Genomic DNA, 13,514 nt, shown 5'->3' with positions numbered 1-13,514 from the left:
AATGGGAAGTGTTAGACAGTCTTAATAAGACTCCCATTCCTGCCTGGAATAATGCTGTAGAGGCCTGGAGCAGGAGGCACACAATGCTGAGAAGGGAGATGGCAATTCTTTCATAATTATATGCACAAGGTTTGTAAACAATACTGATATCTTCAAAAAGTACACATTTTATAAACCCTTTTGTGTACCAGTCCTATATATAGTGTGTGTTAAAACCAGTGAATTATGTTGTGGTTGCTCTGGGTTGAGATCCTTCTTTCTGCAGGAAGTGTTTGCAGTCACCCCATGCTCAGCAGAATTGAGTTTGTGTAAGATAAGGAATAGGGGAATGTCCATGCCAGCTTGGAGCCCTGGTCAAAATACACAGATCTCCTGTTGCTTGGGAAGAAAATAAAGCTCCTATAATTGCTTGCATAAACACACCCAGAGGTGAAGTGTCTTCTTCACCCCAAGACAGAGAGTGGTTTGCTTTGTCCTTCCATTTGAGGGCAGGAGGATTCCAGAGTGTGGCTTTAGTCCTGTCCACCTAAATGGTTTGGTTTCTGGAAAACAACTACAATCCTAATAGCAGGGAAATTACATAGAATAAGATAGTATAGATAAAAGGTTGCTCGTAATATTGTAGGTGAGGAATGATTGCATGACATGGTGCTGCCCTTAGATAAATCCTGACCTCCAGAATGCCCCTTTTACTTTGCCTCCTGTGGGGATTTTTGCCTGTCTTGATCCCTGTGCTCTTGCTGTGGGTTACGCAGTGAGAAAACTTGAGGAGGCTGAAGGAGTTAATGCAGAGTTGGATGACAGATCAGTCCAGGACAGGCTGTGATTTGGAGTAAGGGAACTATCCCAAATAGCTGGCCAGCTGCCAAGGGGATAGATGGCTTGGAAAACATACAGGGAGGGCTCTGGAGTAGCTCTGGGTGAGGATTATCTGTCAGTTTAACCACTGTGCTGCAGAGCCTGACTGACACACACAAAGTGCCTTCCGTTTATATAAAGAAAAATGATTAGCAAACACATGTTTTATCTCTGGGCTGCTAATAAATTGAGTAGGAAACTCCTCTTTTATTTCCCTCCAATGTGTGTAAAAAATAGGGAAAAATATTTTGATTAGAACATTTTCCCTCCCTTTTCTTCCTCTTGGTGCTGTTCTCCAGCCAGCTGTTGAGCTGATGAGGAGTGTAGAAGGGCTGTGAGAAGGGAGATTTTCTGAAAATCAGACACATTTCTATGGGAGTTGAATGATTCAGAATTGTGCTCCACATAATTTACCAGGGATCTCTCGCAGTACGGATAAGAAGTCTGCCAGGCAGTAGTGCAGCTGAAGAGGTTATTTCCGTCCTCACTCTCCTGGGCACAGCTGGTAGGTGGGATGTTTCAAAAAGGGGAAATTAAGAGTCAGGATGTGGTGATTGAACTCCCTATGATACCAGATCAGCATTTGAGGTTTTGTAGGCATACAAAAATGCTGCTATACTTTTGAACGGGGAATTTTAATTATTGCAAGGAATTTAAAGCTTCTATTTTTTTTTTTACCAGCAGTCTGGTCACCTAGATGACACAAGGGAATGGCCTCAGTCCACTTCACTCTGAAAAAGGAATCACACTGAAAATATTGCCATTACATTGGACTTCTCACTGGCAGTCTCTGCTGGGAGGAGGAGGACGACGACTGAAAGGATTAGAAGAGCAAACTTTCTTTCAAGTCCCTTTTTATGGAAAATTTTCCACTATGCTAATATCTGCCAGAGAAACACCAAAAGCGTTAGCAAGGGCAAGATGTTAGGGCAGCAGAATTGCTGGGGTTGTCAAAACCTGCTGGTCCCTTTGCCAGGAGACACCTGGAGCTGTGTCTGTCCTGGCATACTCCTCCTTGCTTGAGTGGAGTTCTGTAAGTGGGAAAGGCTCCAGACAAAAGGCCAGTGTTGACACAGTTGTGGTCTCTCCAGGCCATGGTTGAGACACATCACTAGGGTGGTATGAGGGGAAGTTTCCATTAACAATTGTTCCCGGCTCGCTTCCACCACCACCACCACCGTGGAGCTCTGCAGCTGGATTTCCAAAAGAGCTTAATGCTCAAGAGTTCTCATTTCAGCAACTTAAATAGAGGGGCTAAGTTCTTTCCAAAACACTTGGCAGTCATCATCCCCCATTGAGAACAAAGCTTAAGCACATTAAACAGTCCAGCCACTTCACTGTTGTGAAAATTTGGCCGCTGTTTTTGAGCACAGAGTGTTTAAATAATGCAGAGCCTGGCAGAGGCATCTGGCTCCCATGCTGGGCACTGAGGGGCCTTACCTTGCAGAGTGGGTTTCCTCCTTGGCCGATTCCTTGTGCATCCGAGCCTCCGAGCAGCCCTTTTGTGGCTGTTGTGACAGCTGGGAAACTTGCTGATGCAAGGATTAGTCGGCTGCTGGGCACATGACATTCAGATTGCTGTGCTTATTTGACCTACCTCTGATTGCGAGGAATTCAGCGCATAAAAATAACACCCCGAACGAATTTGGCAGGAGGATGCAGAGCGAAAGTGCCGAGCACAGGCGGGGAGAGGAGCCCGGGGAGCGATGTGAGGCGAGGCCGCGCTCTGCGCTCCCGCAGCGACAGCGGAGCCAGGGCCAGCGCAGCCCACGCTGTCCCCTTGGGTTGTGACAAGTTCCAGCACCGCAGAGATGTCATGGCCCCTGGCCAGCAAACTAACGAAGACAGGTTCCTGGCTTGCACTGTTGGTGAAACTTGATAGAATAAATAAAAAGGTCCCGGGTGCCAGGAGTTGCCCAACGTAAAATGCTGGACAAAGCGTTTCTGGTTTTTCTGCCTGGGGCTTGAGGTACCCTTGTTAAGTCTGTTCTTGACAGACTTGCTAATCATTTGCAGGAGCGTGACAGAACAGAGACTGGCAGAGGTGTGTGTGCCATGTGGGTGTAGGAGATCTCACAGGGCAGCACTCTTGGGGCTCCTCATGACGGTGGTCAGACACATGGTTTGTTCAGGCTTTGGTGAACAGCGTTCCCTTTGAACGAGCCTCTCACTGGCACTGGAACATCTTGTGTTCGCTGAAGGGCCAGGTCTGTAGTTGTGAGAGCTTCCTAAAGCAGGGCAGAGGAAATGTGTGCGTGGAGGGAGCAAGGCAGGACCTTGCCTGCCGTGTCCTCTCCCGGACCGCTGTGGAGGTGCATCGCTCTTTGTTTTGCTCTTGTGTTGCCAAGATGCAATGCCTCGATTTCCCATGTCTAAAAGGAGCATTTTTGCCCTGTTTTTAGGGTGATACTGTAAAATTTCTTGCAGCCAGTGTCAACAGAGCTCATGTAATTGTGTAATATGGCACCTTATGGATAAATGATAATATGCAAACTGATCCTGTATATCAAGAACTTCAGCAATATTTAAATACATGGGACAACTAGAAAGCTGGGCCAGATTTCACAATCCATTTTACTTTTAGAAACACCCTGCAGGCTCACCAGAAATACTATAAAAGTACTCAGAGCTCGTGTTTTGCTTCATTTTTATCAGTATTACAGAAAGTGCACATTTGTAGATGCATCCATCTATGTATTTGTCTGCAGTAAGGAATACCTGGCTGCTGCAGAGCAGCAAATTTTCCTGTGTTTCGTCCTTGAAAGGAGCCTGTGGCAGCCCATCCATCCATCAGCGATGGATCGGCCCCACGGCCGGGTGCGCGTCCCTTGAGGGGAGGTGACACCGGCGGGGAGGTGACACCGGGCGCGGGGAGGATCAAAGTTATCAAAATACAGATAGGGAGAGGAGAGGGAGCGCGAGGAAAGGATGCTGCTGCTCGCACGGTGCCGCTGCGTTCCGTCTGTGCTAACGGGGTGACTGCTGGAAACGCCGCGTTCCTGGCCCCGAGAGCGGGCAGCAGCCCTGGCACCGCCGCTTCCCGGCTGTGCTAACGGGGTGACACCTGGAAACGGCACGTTCCTAGCCCAGAGAGCGGCCCTGGCACCCCGGTTCCCGGCTGTTCTAACGGGGTGACACCTGGAAACGCCGCGTTCCTAGCCCAGGGAGCGGGGAGCAGCCCTGGCACTGCCGGTTCCCGGCTGCATTAACAGGGTGATAGCTGGAAACAGCACGTTCCTAGCCTCGGGAGCAGCCCTGGCACCCCGGTTCCCGGCTGTTCTAACAGGGTGACACCTGGAAACACCACGTTCCTAGCCCAGAGAGCAGCCCTGGCACCCTGGTTCCCGGCTGTTCTAACGGGGTAACACCTGGAAACGGCACGTTCCTAGCCCAGAGAGCGGTCCTGGCACCCCGGTTCCCGGCTGCATTAACGGGGTGACACCTGGAAACGACACGTTCCTGGCCCCGGGAGCAGCCCTGGCACCCCGGTTCCCGGCTGCATTAACGGGGCACAGCGCAGCGCCGTTCCCCGCACCGCGTCCCAGCCCAGCCGCTCCGCAGCGGCACCGTGCGAGCAGCAGCATCCTTTCCTCGCGCTCCCTCTCCTCTCCCTATCTGTATTTTGATAACTTTGATCCTCCTTTTCTCCTCTCCCCGGCCCTCACCAGCCTTTCCTGGAAGCTGATTTTATCAACTCTAAAATAGGAGTTCCAAAAGCTCTCCCTTAGCAAGCCCTGCGCAGTGCAATTCCCCCGGTGCGTTTTCCGTGCAGTTCCCATATTATTAAAATAAAAACTGCATTGTTAATGCTGGCCTTGGAATTAGAAATGACATGTAATGTTTACTGTTTTACACCCTAAATATTGCAGACATGGGCACAAGTAAGGAAACATTACACGGCCACAGGATGTTTTTGTAGTTATCATGAAAGCCGTCATACTGCTAAAGTCAAAGTGAATTAGCAAATAGCCAAAATGATAAAAGAATATCTGCTTCAATCAGAAGGCCTCCCTCTGAAGTCTGTGAGGCTTCTACTTCTGAGGCATGTGAAAACTTCTGAAAATTCTGCCCCCGGGGATAGTCCATGTTTAGGCAGCTGACTTCAGGATCCTATTTTTGGAGCCTTTGGTTGAGATTTTAAATTGGATTTTTAGTGGGAATGGTGCCCAAATTGGTGCTGTAGGATCTTGAAGTCTTTATCTAAAATCAAAAAGAGAAAAATGGGAGGTATATCACTCATTTTCTGGGGATATGCTCCTTTGTATTAGATTTTATATACCATAAAAGAGAAATGCAACATCGATAAGTGTCTTTTTAATTTTTGCAGAGCATCTTTAAGGGATCATTGTAGCCTTCCATATCACTGGTTTCCTTCACTGTCTTTTAGAATATCCCTGGTAGGATTTAATAAAGTATAAATAGCTGTCTCCTTGGAGTGCTTCAGCACAGCTAAAAGTACATTTTTATAAGATCCTATTCGTGGCATGTACAGTACATTGTTTGATTGTAAAATAAACATACCCTCAGAGATATAACTGTGAGGGGTTACAGCGTGCTGATAGATCTGAACTAAATGACAGTATTTCTGATCTGTTCCTGAGGATGGGATCCTAATGAAGTGGTTCAGGTTGGAGCAATATATCTTCTGCCTGGAGTCCAGTGCAGCTCAGTGTTGGATTCAGTGGTGTTACGTTGGAATCCAAGATTAGCAACCAGAGTTAGGAACAGATTCTGAAAATAAAGGCCATGAGCACGTCTGGCTCAGAATATGCACCTTGCAGAGTGGACAACCTAATATTCAGTAAGCATAGATACCAAATCTGAAGGGAAAGCTGGAAGAATTACTGCTTGTAAAATACGTAAAGATCTTCTAAAAACCTTAGCTACAATTAACGTATTTTCCTAACCCAGCTGTATTTGTCCTGTATTTCTGCAGGTCAGATCTTGCCAGCAAACCGGAACACACCGAGCCCCATTGATCCTGAGACTATCCAAGTTCCTGTGGGCTACGAGCCTGACCCTGCAGATCTTGCTCTGTCCAGCATTCCTGGCCAGGAGATGTTCGATCCTCGCAAGCGCAAGTTCTCCGAGGAGGAGCTGAAACCCCAGCCCATGATTAAGAAAGCTCGCAAAGTCTTCATCCCAGATGACCTGAAGGTAATTTGGAGCTGGTGACGAGGTGATTCCTGCAGGGTCTCTGACATTGCTCACTGAGGTACAGATTTGGAGCATGAATCTGTTTTGTCATGTAAGGTAGATCTTTCCATGTAAATCTGACTTTGCTGTAGAATAAAAGTGTTCAGGGTTCTGGATGAGACTGAAGGGAGGATGTCCCTTATTAGTTATGCAACAGTTGAAATTCATGAGCTCAGTATTCATTTCCTTTGTATGCCAGAAACTTCCTGCTTGACCTTGGACAAGCTTGCTTTGTCCCATATTTCCCACTTATGAAACAGCCTGATCGTGTTTCCTTTTTCTTCATCCTGTCTCTATTCATATTTCCTTTTTCTTCATCTTCTGTCTATTCAGCACAGGCTGTGAATCCTTCAAGGAGAATGGAGGACCCTGATGACATACTGAAGTATATTGTGTCTTATTGGGAAGTTTCTGTAGTTCTGTGCTTAATAATGAATGAGAGCACTATAGTAAAAGCTATTTCACTAATATATATTCACTAATCCAGGTGAAAGAATCTAGACAAGTGGTAGGAAAACAGAAGAAAACAGAATTTTTCTGCTGAGAGGTGTGTTTTAATACAATATGTAAAATACAACATGACATCAATATTTTAGAAGAGTCTGTGCCACTCACTGCTTCTGAGATGTGAAGAGCAAAGTGCATGAAGATAGCAAGAAAATTAATCAACTGATCCAGGTTATCAAACACTCTGAATATTATTTGCAAAGTTGTTTTCTTGTATGTGCTTTCCAAGAGGATCTCTTATATCAGAGGCAGTCAGGGCAGAATTTCATTCTGCTGTTGCTACTGCCCCCAAGAGACACAGCCTGGGAGCCTGTTGGAGTCAGTGGGAATCCCTGGCTGCATGTGCAGGGAGCCTGGGATGCCATGTGTTTGCACCAGATTGATAGCATTAGGGAAAGAAGCTATTTTTATCCCTAAGCATGCTGTGGTGCGAGTTAAAAGCACAGAAATCACAATTGCAGTCGTGTTCAGGTTGCTGTCACTCAGCTTTCCTTTGCAAAGCTTTGCCTGCACCTTGTTGCTTACCTGGGCAAGTTCTGCTGCCTGTGATGCCCTGTTGGGGTGCAGTGCCCAAGGGAGAGGTATTTGCTGCAGGAATGGCTGGAGTTTCTCCCTTTGTCACGTCTCCCAGGTGCCCTTTTTCATCAAAGCAAGCTTTTGGCAAGCTGTTGGCCAGAGGTGGAGCCCAGCAGTGCAGCACAGGAGGGAAGCAGGAGCTCAGGGTCTCTCATTCCCTCAGGATCATCCCATCACTTGTCCTTGACTCGTTTCAGAGTGCTTGACCCAAGTGCTGCTCCTGCCCTGGCATGTGGAGCCTCTGGGTTTTGGGGGAGGGTAAGCAGATTAGAGCAGTCAATCGTCTCTGGGCTGCATGTGATTTGGAAATGCCAGCCTTACCTCTTTCAGGCCTGGATTAAGGGATTTGCCATAGCAATTTGTTAAAATAAAGAGGGATGAAGCCTAGGTGGCACACTAATAAATTGCTTAAAGCTGATTTTTATGGAGTGAATTGAGATGGGAAATTATGAACAAGATTTGGGTCACAGCTTTTTGCTCCATGCTTGTTTTTTCGGAGGATTTTACTGGGGCACATCTACGTACAGGTGAAGAGCCATTTAGAGATAATGCTGGCTCCAGATCAGCATTCCTGCACTCTGTGTTGAGCCAAACTGATAGAAAGCAGTTCAAGAGCCCTCCTGGCAGCAGTTGTTTTGCTCCTGCTGTGCCTTGTGCAGCAGCAGAAGCTGCAGAGCAGCAGGATTGGGCTGGCCACAAGGACCCAGGAGTGGTGGATGTTTGCTCAGTGCAGAGAGGAGCAACTGGGTCTCCTGCCCTGTGCTGGTCCTTGGGAGCTGCACGGGGAAATGGAAGCATGTTAGGATGGAGAAAGAGGGAGTTTGAACTCTGTGACTTGGCCAGGCAGAGTTTGAGAGTTGAGTGCTGCATCAGTCATACTCTGCAGGGGACAGAATTTCACTTTTCGCAACGGATTCTACCTGCATTTCTATTTCCTGAGTTGTTCCAAAGTTCTAGAACATAATTCAGTTATGAAGCAATGTGAAAACTGCCATTTTGCTGAAGGCCACTTCATTGGAAGAGTGGAAAAATGAGGTGAAATTCAGTCCTTACTTCAAGTCTTTGATACACCAATGCGGTAAGGTGATCTGGAGGCAAGTCTTCAGGGATAACACTTTGGGAATGTGTTAGCTTATGAAACCTCACGGAGTAGTGGACCTATTTCTGTTCAATGTTTATTTTTCCACAGCCAAAGCCTATTGCACTAATCTCTGTGGTTGGTCCCAGAGCAGCCATGATCACTGTGCCAAGGAATCTTCTTGTGGTGACAGTGGTGCAGACAGGAACATTTTGGGGCTCTGTAGAGTGCTTTGAACATTAAAAAAGAGCAGAACAGTGTATGAAATGGGTGATAGCAACACAGAGAGTGGACCAGGTGTTGGCTGGCAGCGCTGAGCAGGGCCAGAGGTAACTCAGTGCTGCTGCAGCCGCTGTTCAGGGTGAGTCACGGCACACGGAGGTGGATGTGCTAACTGGGTCAGCCTAGATGGGAGATGGATTGTACCTCCGGAACATTGCTTCACTTTTCCTGGGAGGAATTCCCTGTCAGGAGGATGAGGGGGTTAGTGTAAACATTTTGACAGAGACATGTGAGGGCACCTGCGCTGCCAGGGCGGATTGTGCCACACCAAGCTGCAACTCCGGCCCCGCCGTGCCCCGGGTGACGCCGCGGCCTGCGCGGGCCGGAGCGGCTCCCGGTGGGCAGCTCTGCCTCTAGCCAAGTGTAACACCTTTGTTTGCCTCTCTGTGTGTCTCACGAGCAGGATGACAAATACTGGGCCCGGCGCAGAAAGAACAACATGGCAGCGAAGCGCTCGCGGGACGCGCGGCGGCTGAAGGAGAACCAGATCGCCATCCGCGCCTCCTTCCTGGAGAAGGAGAACTCGGCCCTGCGCCAGGAGGTGGCCGACCTGCGGAAAGAGCTGGGCAAGTGCAAGAACGTCCTGGCCAAGTACGAAGCTCGGCACGGCCCCCTGTAAATCCCAGCTGGGGGAGGTGGGGTGTTTTGGGTTTTTTTTTTCTTTTTTCTTTTCTTTTTTTCTTTTTTTTTTTTCTTTGTTGCGGGTTGGCATTTGACTAGATGGACAATGTGTTTCCTGTTTGATAGCACCGCACCCAAACCAACCTTTCTGTCTTCAGCACTTTACCAGAAGCAGAAACAAAACTGACTTAACGTTGGTTTTTTTGTTGTTGTTTTTTTTTTTTTTTCTTTTTGTTTGCGTGTACGTGTCCCTGCGTGTGTGTGTGTGCACACGTGTGTGCCCAGGTCTGTGTCTGTGGGTGTGCATGTGCGTGGCTGTGCGTGTGCGTGCGCATCTCAGCACTTCCCATTTTTATCAGCCCTCTTCAAAGGGTGCCACATTTTTACCTGGACTGTTGAGAACCGCCATAGTAAGCTTTTTATTATATATATATATATAATTTTTTTTTTTTTTTTTTTTCCTTCAGTGCTGCTTCAGAGTAGGGGTTTTATGTTCTCGTAATCAGTTCCATCCTCCTGATTTACTTGGAAAGATCCCGACATAAATTACAAAAAAAAAAAAGAAAAAAAAAAAAAGAAAAAAGAAAAAAAAGGTAGATCTCAGTTTTTTTCGAGAGTAACAAGCTATCGTTTTAAGTCTGTCTAATCAGAAAAGTTAACATGCTAATAAAGTGCACAAATAATAATTTAGTACTACACTGCAGAACTATTAATTTATAGATCGCTTTCGTTGTATTTTTAAGTTTTGGTAATAATTGTCTTCAGATTTAAAAAGTGCTGTTAGCCTGAGTTTAGCTATACTCATGATAGATCCCATAATGGCTTCTCTGTAGCTACTAAGGTTCCTTTTCTCTCCACGGACCCCAGGTAGGTAGGTAGGAGTTGTTGGTAGAGCGCAGAGCGTGTTCCTTGCACTGCCTGTACCTGAAGCAATAATCCTGCGTGCATGCTGCCCGGATGTTCCCCGTGGACGTGGGGTGGTTCCCTACCCAACAGCAGCCTCCATGTCTTTAACAAGGAGTTCCAAAAAGTCCCAGACACGTTCCCATGGGCTGGGACACATTCCCATGCGATGCTGGCTGTGTCCCTGCCGTGGGGCAGCGCGTGTGTGAGGAGCAGGATCGTTGGTTGAAAATGAGAACAAAATTCAATAGCGTCAAATCAGATCTGATGTTGGAATCAGAGGGGCTTTTCTGTTTTCAGTTAGTTACTCCATTTTGTGATTAAAAGGTGAATAAATACCTAAATTCAGTTGTTTTTTTCCCACGTTTTGTAATATATTTTCTGTGGATTATATCTTGCTGTTTAAAAAAAAAAAATCACTTTTATTCAGTTAGAAGAAGTCACTGGTTTGCAAAGCCCATTTTTTCTTAGTGATTGTTGTTTTGAGTGTGACATGAACTGATGGTTCTGAACTTCATTGTTTAAACTGCTTTTGAACATGTATGTTCTAATATAAAGTGGACTTCTGAAAAATGAATGTAAGAGACACTGGTGTATTTCAGAGGGGGATGGTGTTGTCATATACTGTGGTTAATCCGATCAATCTAAGTGTTTACTCTAGACCAAAAGGATAGATATTATAAAATGTATAAAGTTTATACAGAATAATTATAGTATGTTCGTTTTGTACAGTATTTTTCAAGTACAAATACTGACAATGTATTTTGAAAGACATATATATAGCAAAAAGAAAAAGCTATTCCATGTTTAAAATATATAGCAAAGATATATATTCTCCATTATTGTATAGAAAGGAAATGCTTAGGGGTTTGTTGGTTGTCGTTTTCTTCTTTTTTTTTTTAAATCCATAATTTTAAGCCTGGCACACTGGCATGTTCTGTGCTTTAAATTAAATTTTTATGGAAGTAATATGGCTTTCCAGGATTTTCCATATTACTGAAAAAGAGAGACTTTTTTTATTTTTCATCAGAAACACATAAAGAAACTGTTAAACAGGGACAAAGCACAACATGGATTTTAGTCAACTATTGATTGGACATTACAACATTTTGTAACGGCAGAAAAATAATACATAACACAAAACCACTCATCGTGATTTCCAATCTGCTGCTGCTGCTAGAATCTGTTTCCAGCTGAATTTTTTTGTTACAAACAGCTGAGATCCTGTACACAGCTCTGTGTACTGCACACAGTTAGTAACGTGAGGAAAATACGGTGCTACGTCTTGCTCTCAGTTTTCCAAGCGTTCTGACTTTATTTTCAAATAAAAACGTTGTTCATTCCATTAAATCATTATTCATGCTTCAGGAGATGGCTGCAGAGAACTCAGCATTTTGGTCAGCATTAAAGCACCCTTGCATGGATGGCATTTCTCCAGTATTTTTCCACAAACATACCTGGCTTGTCGGTGTCCTGTAAGGTGCAGTGCTTGCCCGTTTGTGCAGCAGATGGAGTTTCCACGTGCTGCAGAAGGTCTGAAAGGCAGTGAGTTATCCCCTGAAGGTTGGCAGGAGGCCCTGCAGGGTCAGGAGGGTCTGGCACAGGTGGGGTCTCTGCTGCAGCCCCTTGGGAGTGCCCCTGGTGTTCCCTCTGGAAAGGGAAGGTGGGCACACCTTCAGCAGCAGCACAGCAAACTGCAGCAGGCTCCAGCCACCCCCACAAAGGGGAATTTTGCCCCAAGAGCAGGGTGAGGTCACTGGTGCCACTGCCAGGGCGGGTTGTGACCACACAATTTTGTGTAACGTGCAAAAGGCAGCTTGGGAAAGGAAAAAGAGAATTCTTTTGTTTCTTAGGGCAGGGAAGGGGTGGGAAGCGGTTGAAGGGTGGATATCAGGTTTATTGAGGCAGGGCCACGGAGGAGCACAAGGTTCTGGCTCTGCCTTGCCCAGCAGTCCCAGAGCCACTTTGGTGCCTCCTCATTGTCCCATCCCAGCCCTGGGAGTGTCACGGCTGCCACAGCCTCTCCTCTGGGATGGGGAGAGAGGAGCCCGTGGCGCTCGGGCTCGTCCCATTTCCCGTGGGACTGGGGCACTCTGGCTGCTCTGAAAAGCTCACCTGGGGGAAAAAAAAAAAAAAAAAAAAAAAAAAGGCAGAATGTGTGGGCTTAAAATTTGGAAAATCCCCAAGTTCACTATCCAGGTTGTCTCCCTGAAAAAAACAATGAAAATAAATAAATGGAAGTTCAGCTCATTTTTTCAGTTCCCGAGGACGGCTCAGCTGGGCTCATCACACCTCTGATGGCTTCGTTGCTCATGAAGGAGCTTTTAGGTATAAGAAATTGTAATTTTATAAAAATAGAGATATATATATTTGCAGAATAATTAATAGCTTATCTAAATGATTCACTGACCTCTATTACACTATAAGCATTGGTAAAATGCTTGTCTTCTCTTTCATTTTTTGCTGAACCTTAGAAGTGGATTTTTTCTTTTTACAAAAGAATGCCCTCTAGAAATCAGTGGGACTGGAGATGGATTTGTGCATCCGAGCACCTTGGGGCTCTCTGTGGAAAGCCCGTGGCACAGGAGGGGGGGTGAAGTCACTAAACCAAGCACCATGGAAATAATTTCTGACTTGAATCCACAAAAGCAAGAAATTCAGAGTGCAGGGGAGGAGCCGGAGCAAGCACCAGGGATGGGATCAGTTCAGACCCCTCTCATTTGAATATCTTGCCTCTGTGGGTTTGTAATACCCCCAATTATTGCTTTAAAATTATTTTTGCAGGTAATTTTACAATAGAGATGTGCAGTTTATTTTTATTTTGTTGACTTTTTTATGTGAAGAAAAGAAAATTATATTAAAACTTATATGTGATCAACCATCGTATTTCTGGCAACACCACAAGACAGAATTAAATACAAGTTTAACAAATAGATCAAATTATCTGTATGACAAGAAATGGTTTGCATCCTGTATGCTGTTCAGCCCAAATCTTTTTTTTTTTGTCTGTTATTCTTAATGTTTAATAAACTTTTAAATTTTTCTTCTCTCAGCTGTGTGCTTGTTTTGGTGTATCAGGGCTTGTGGGAGGGAATTTTATCTCCCCCATCCTCTGGTCTGTCCCACCAGGGGATGGATCCCAGCTGCCACCAGGGTTGGGTATAACCACAGCAAATGTGCATTTACAGGAGATTAAATAATTCAAATTATACCATAATTAGTACTGTTTACTATTTTAACAAACATATTTTATATTTATATATAAAAGTAATAAAGTGGTACAGTGGAAGCACCATTTCCATATATACATTATACACTTTATATATTATGAGATGTGATCATGTTTTAATTCACTGTAAATTCATACAGTAAATTCATAAAAATGCTGCATATCAAGGAGAACTTTTTATTGTAGCATGCAACATAACCTATTAATTTTACTCTCCATTATAGGTAATATTTTATATGGACCACATGACGTACAACAGGCTTT

General features: G+C 45.3%; 1 protein-coding gene across 1 annotated transcript in view; it reads left to right on the top strand.

Annotated features, from left to right (window-relative positions):
- The window catches only part of HLF (HLF transcription factor, PAR bZIP family member), a 36,019-nt gene extending 22,946 nt beyond the window's left edge, over positions 1 to 13,073 (top strand). The window contains exons 3-4 of the mRNA XM_059485580.1: positions 5,795 to 6,015; positions 8,901 to 13,073. Of these exons, the coding sequence (XP_059341563.1) occupies positions 5,795 to 6,015; positions 8,901 to 9,116 (437 nt within the window). The 3' untranslated portion in view covers positions 9,117 to 13,073. The remainder of the gene's footprint in view (positions 1 to 5,794; positions 6,016 to 8,900) is intronic.
- The last annotated feature ends 441 nt before the right edge of the window (positions 13,074 to 13,514 follow it).

The sequence above is a fragment of the Ammospiza nelsoni genome, chromosome 19 (assembly GCF_027579445.1).
Source record: "Ammospiza nelsoni isolate bAmmNel1 chromosome 19, bAmmNel1.pri, whole genome shotgun sequence".
Lineage (NCBI taxonomy): Eukaryota > Metazoa > Chordata > Aves > Passeriformes > Passerellidae > Ammospiza > Ammospiza nelsoni.
This window is presented reverse-complemented; position numbering and strand designations above follow the sequence as displayed.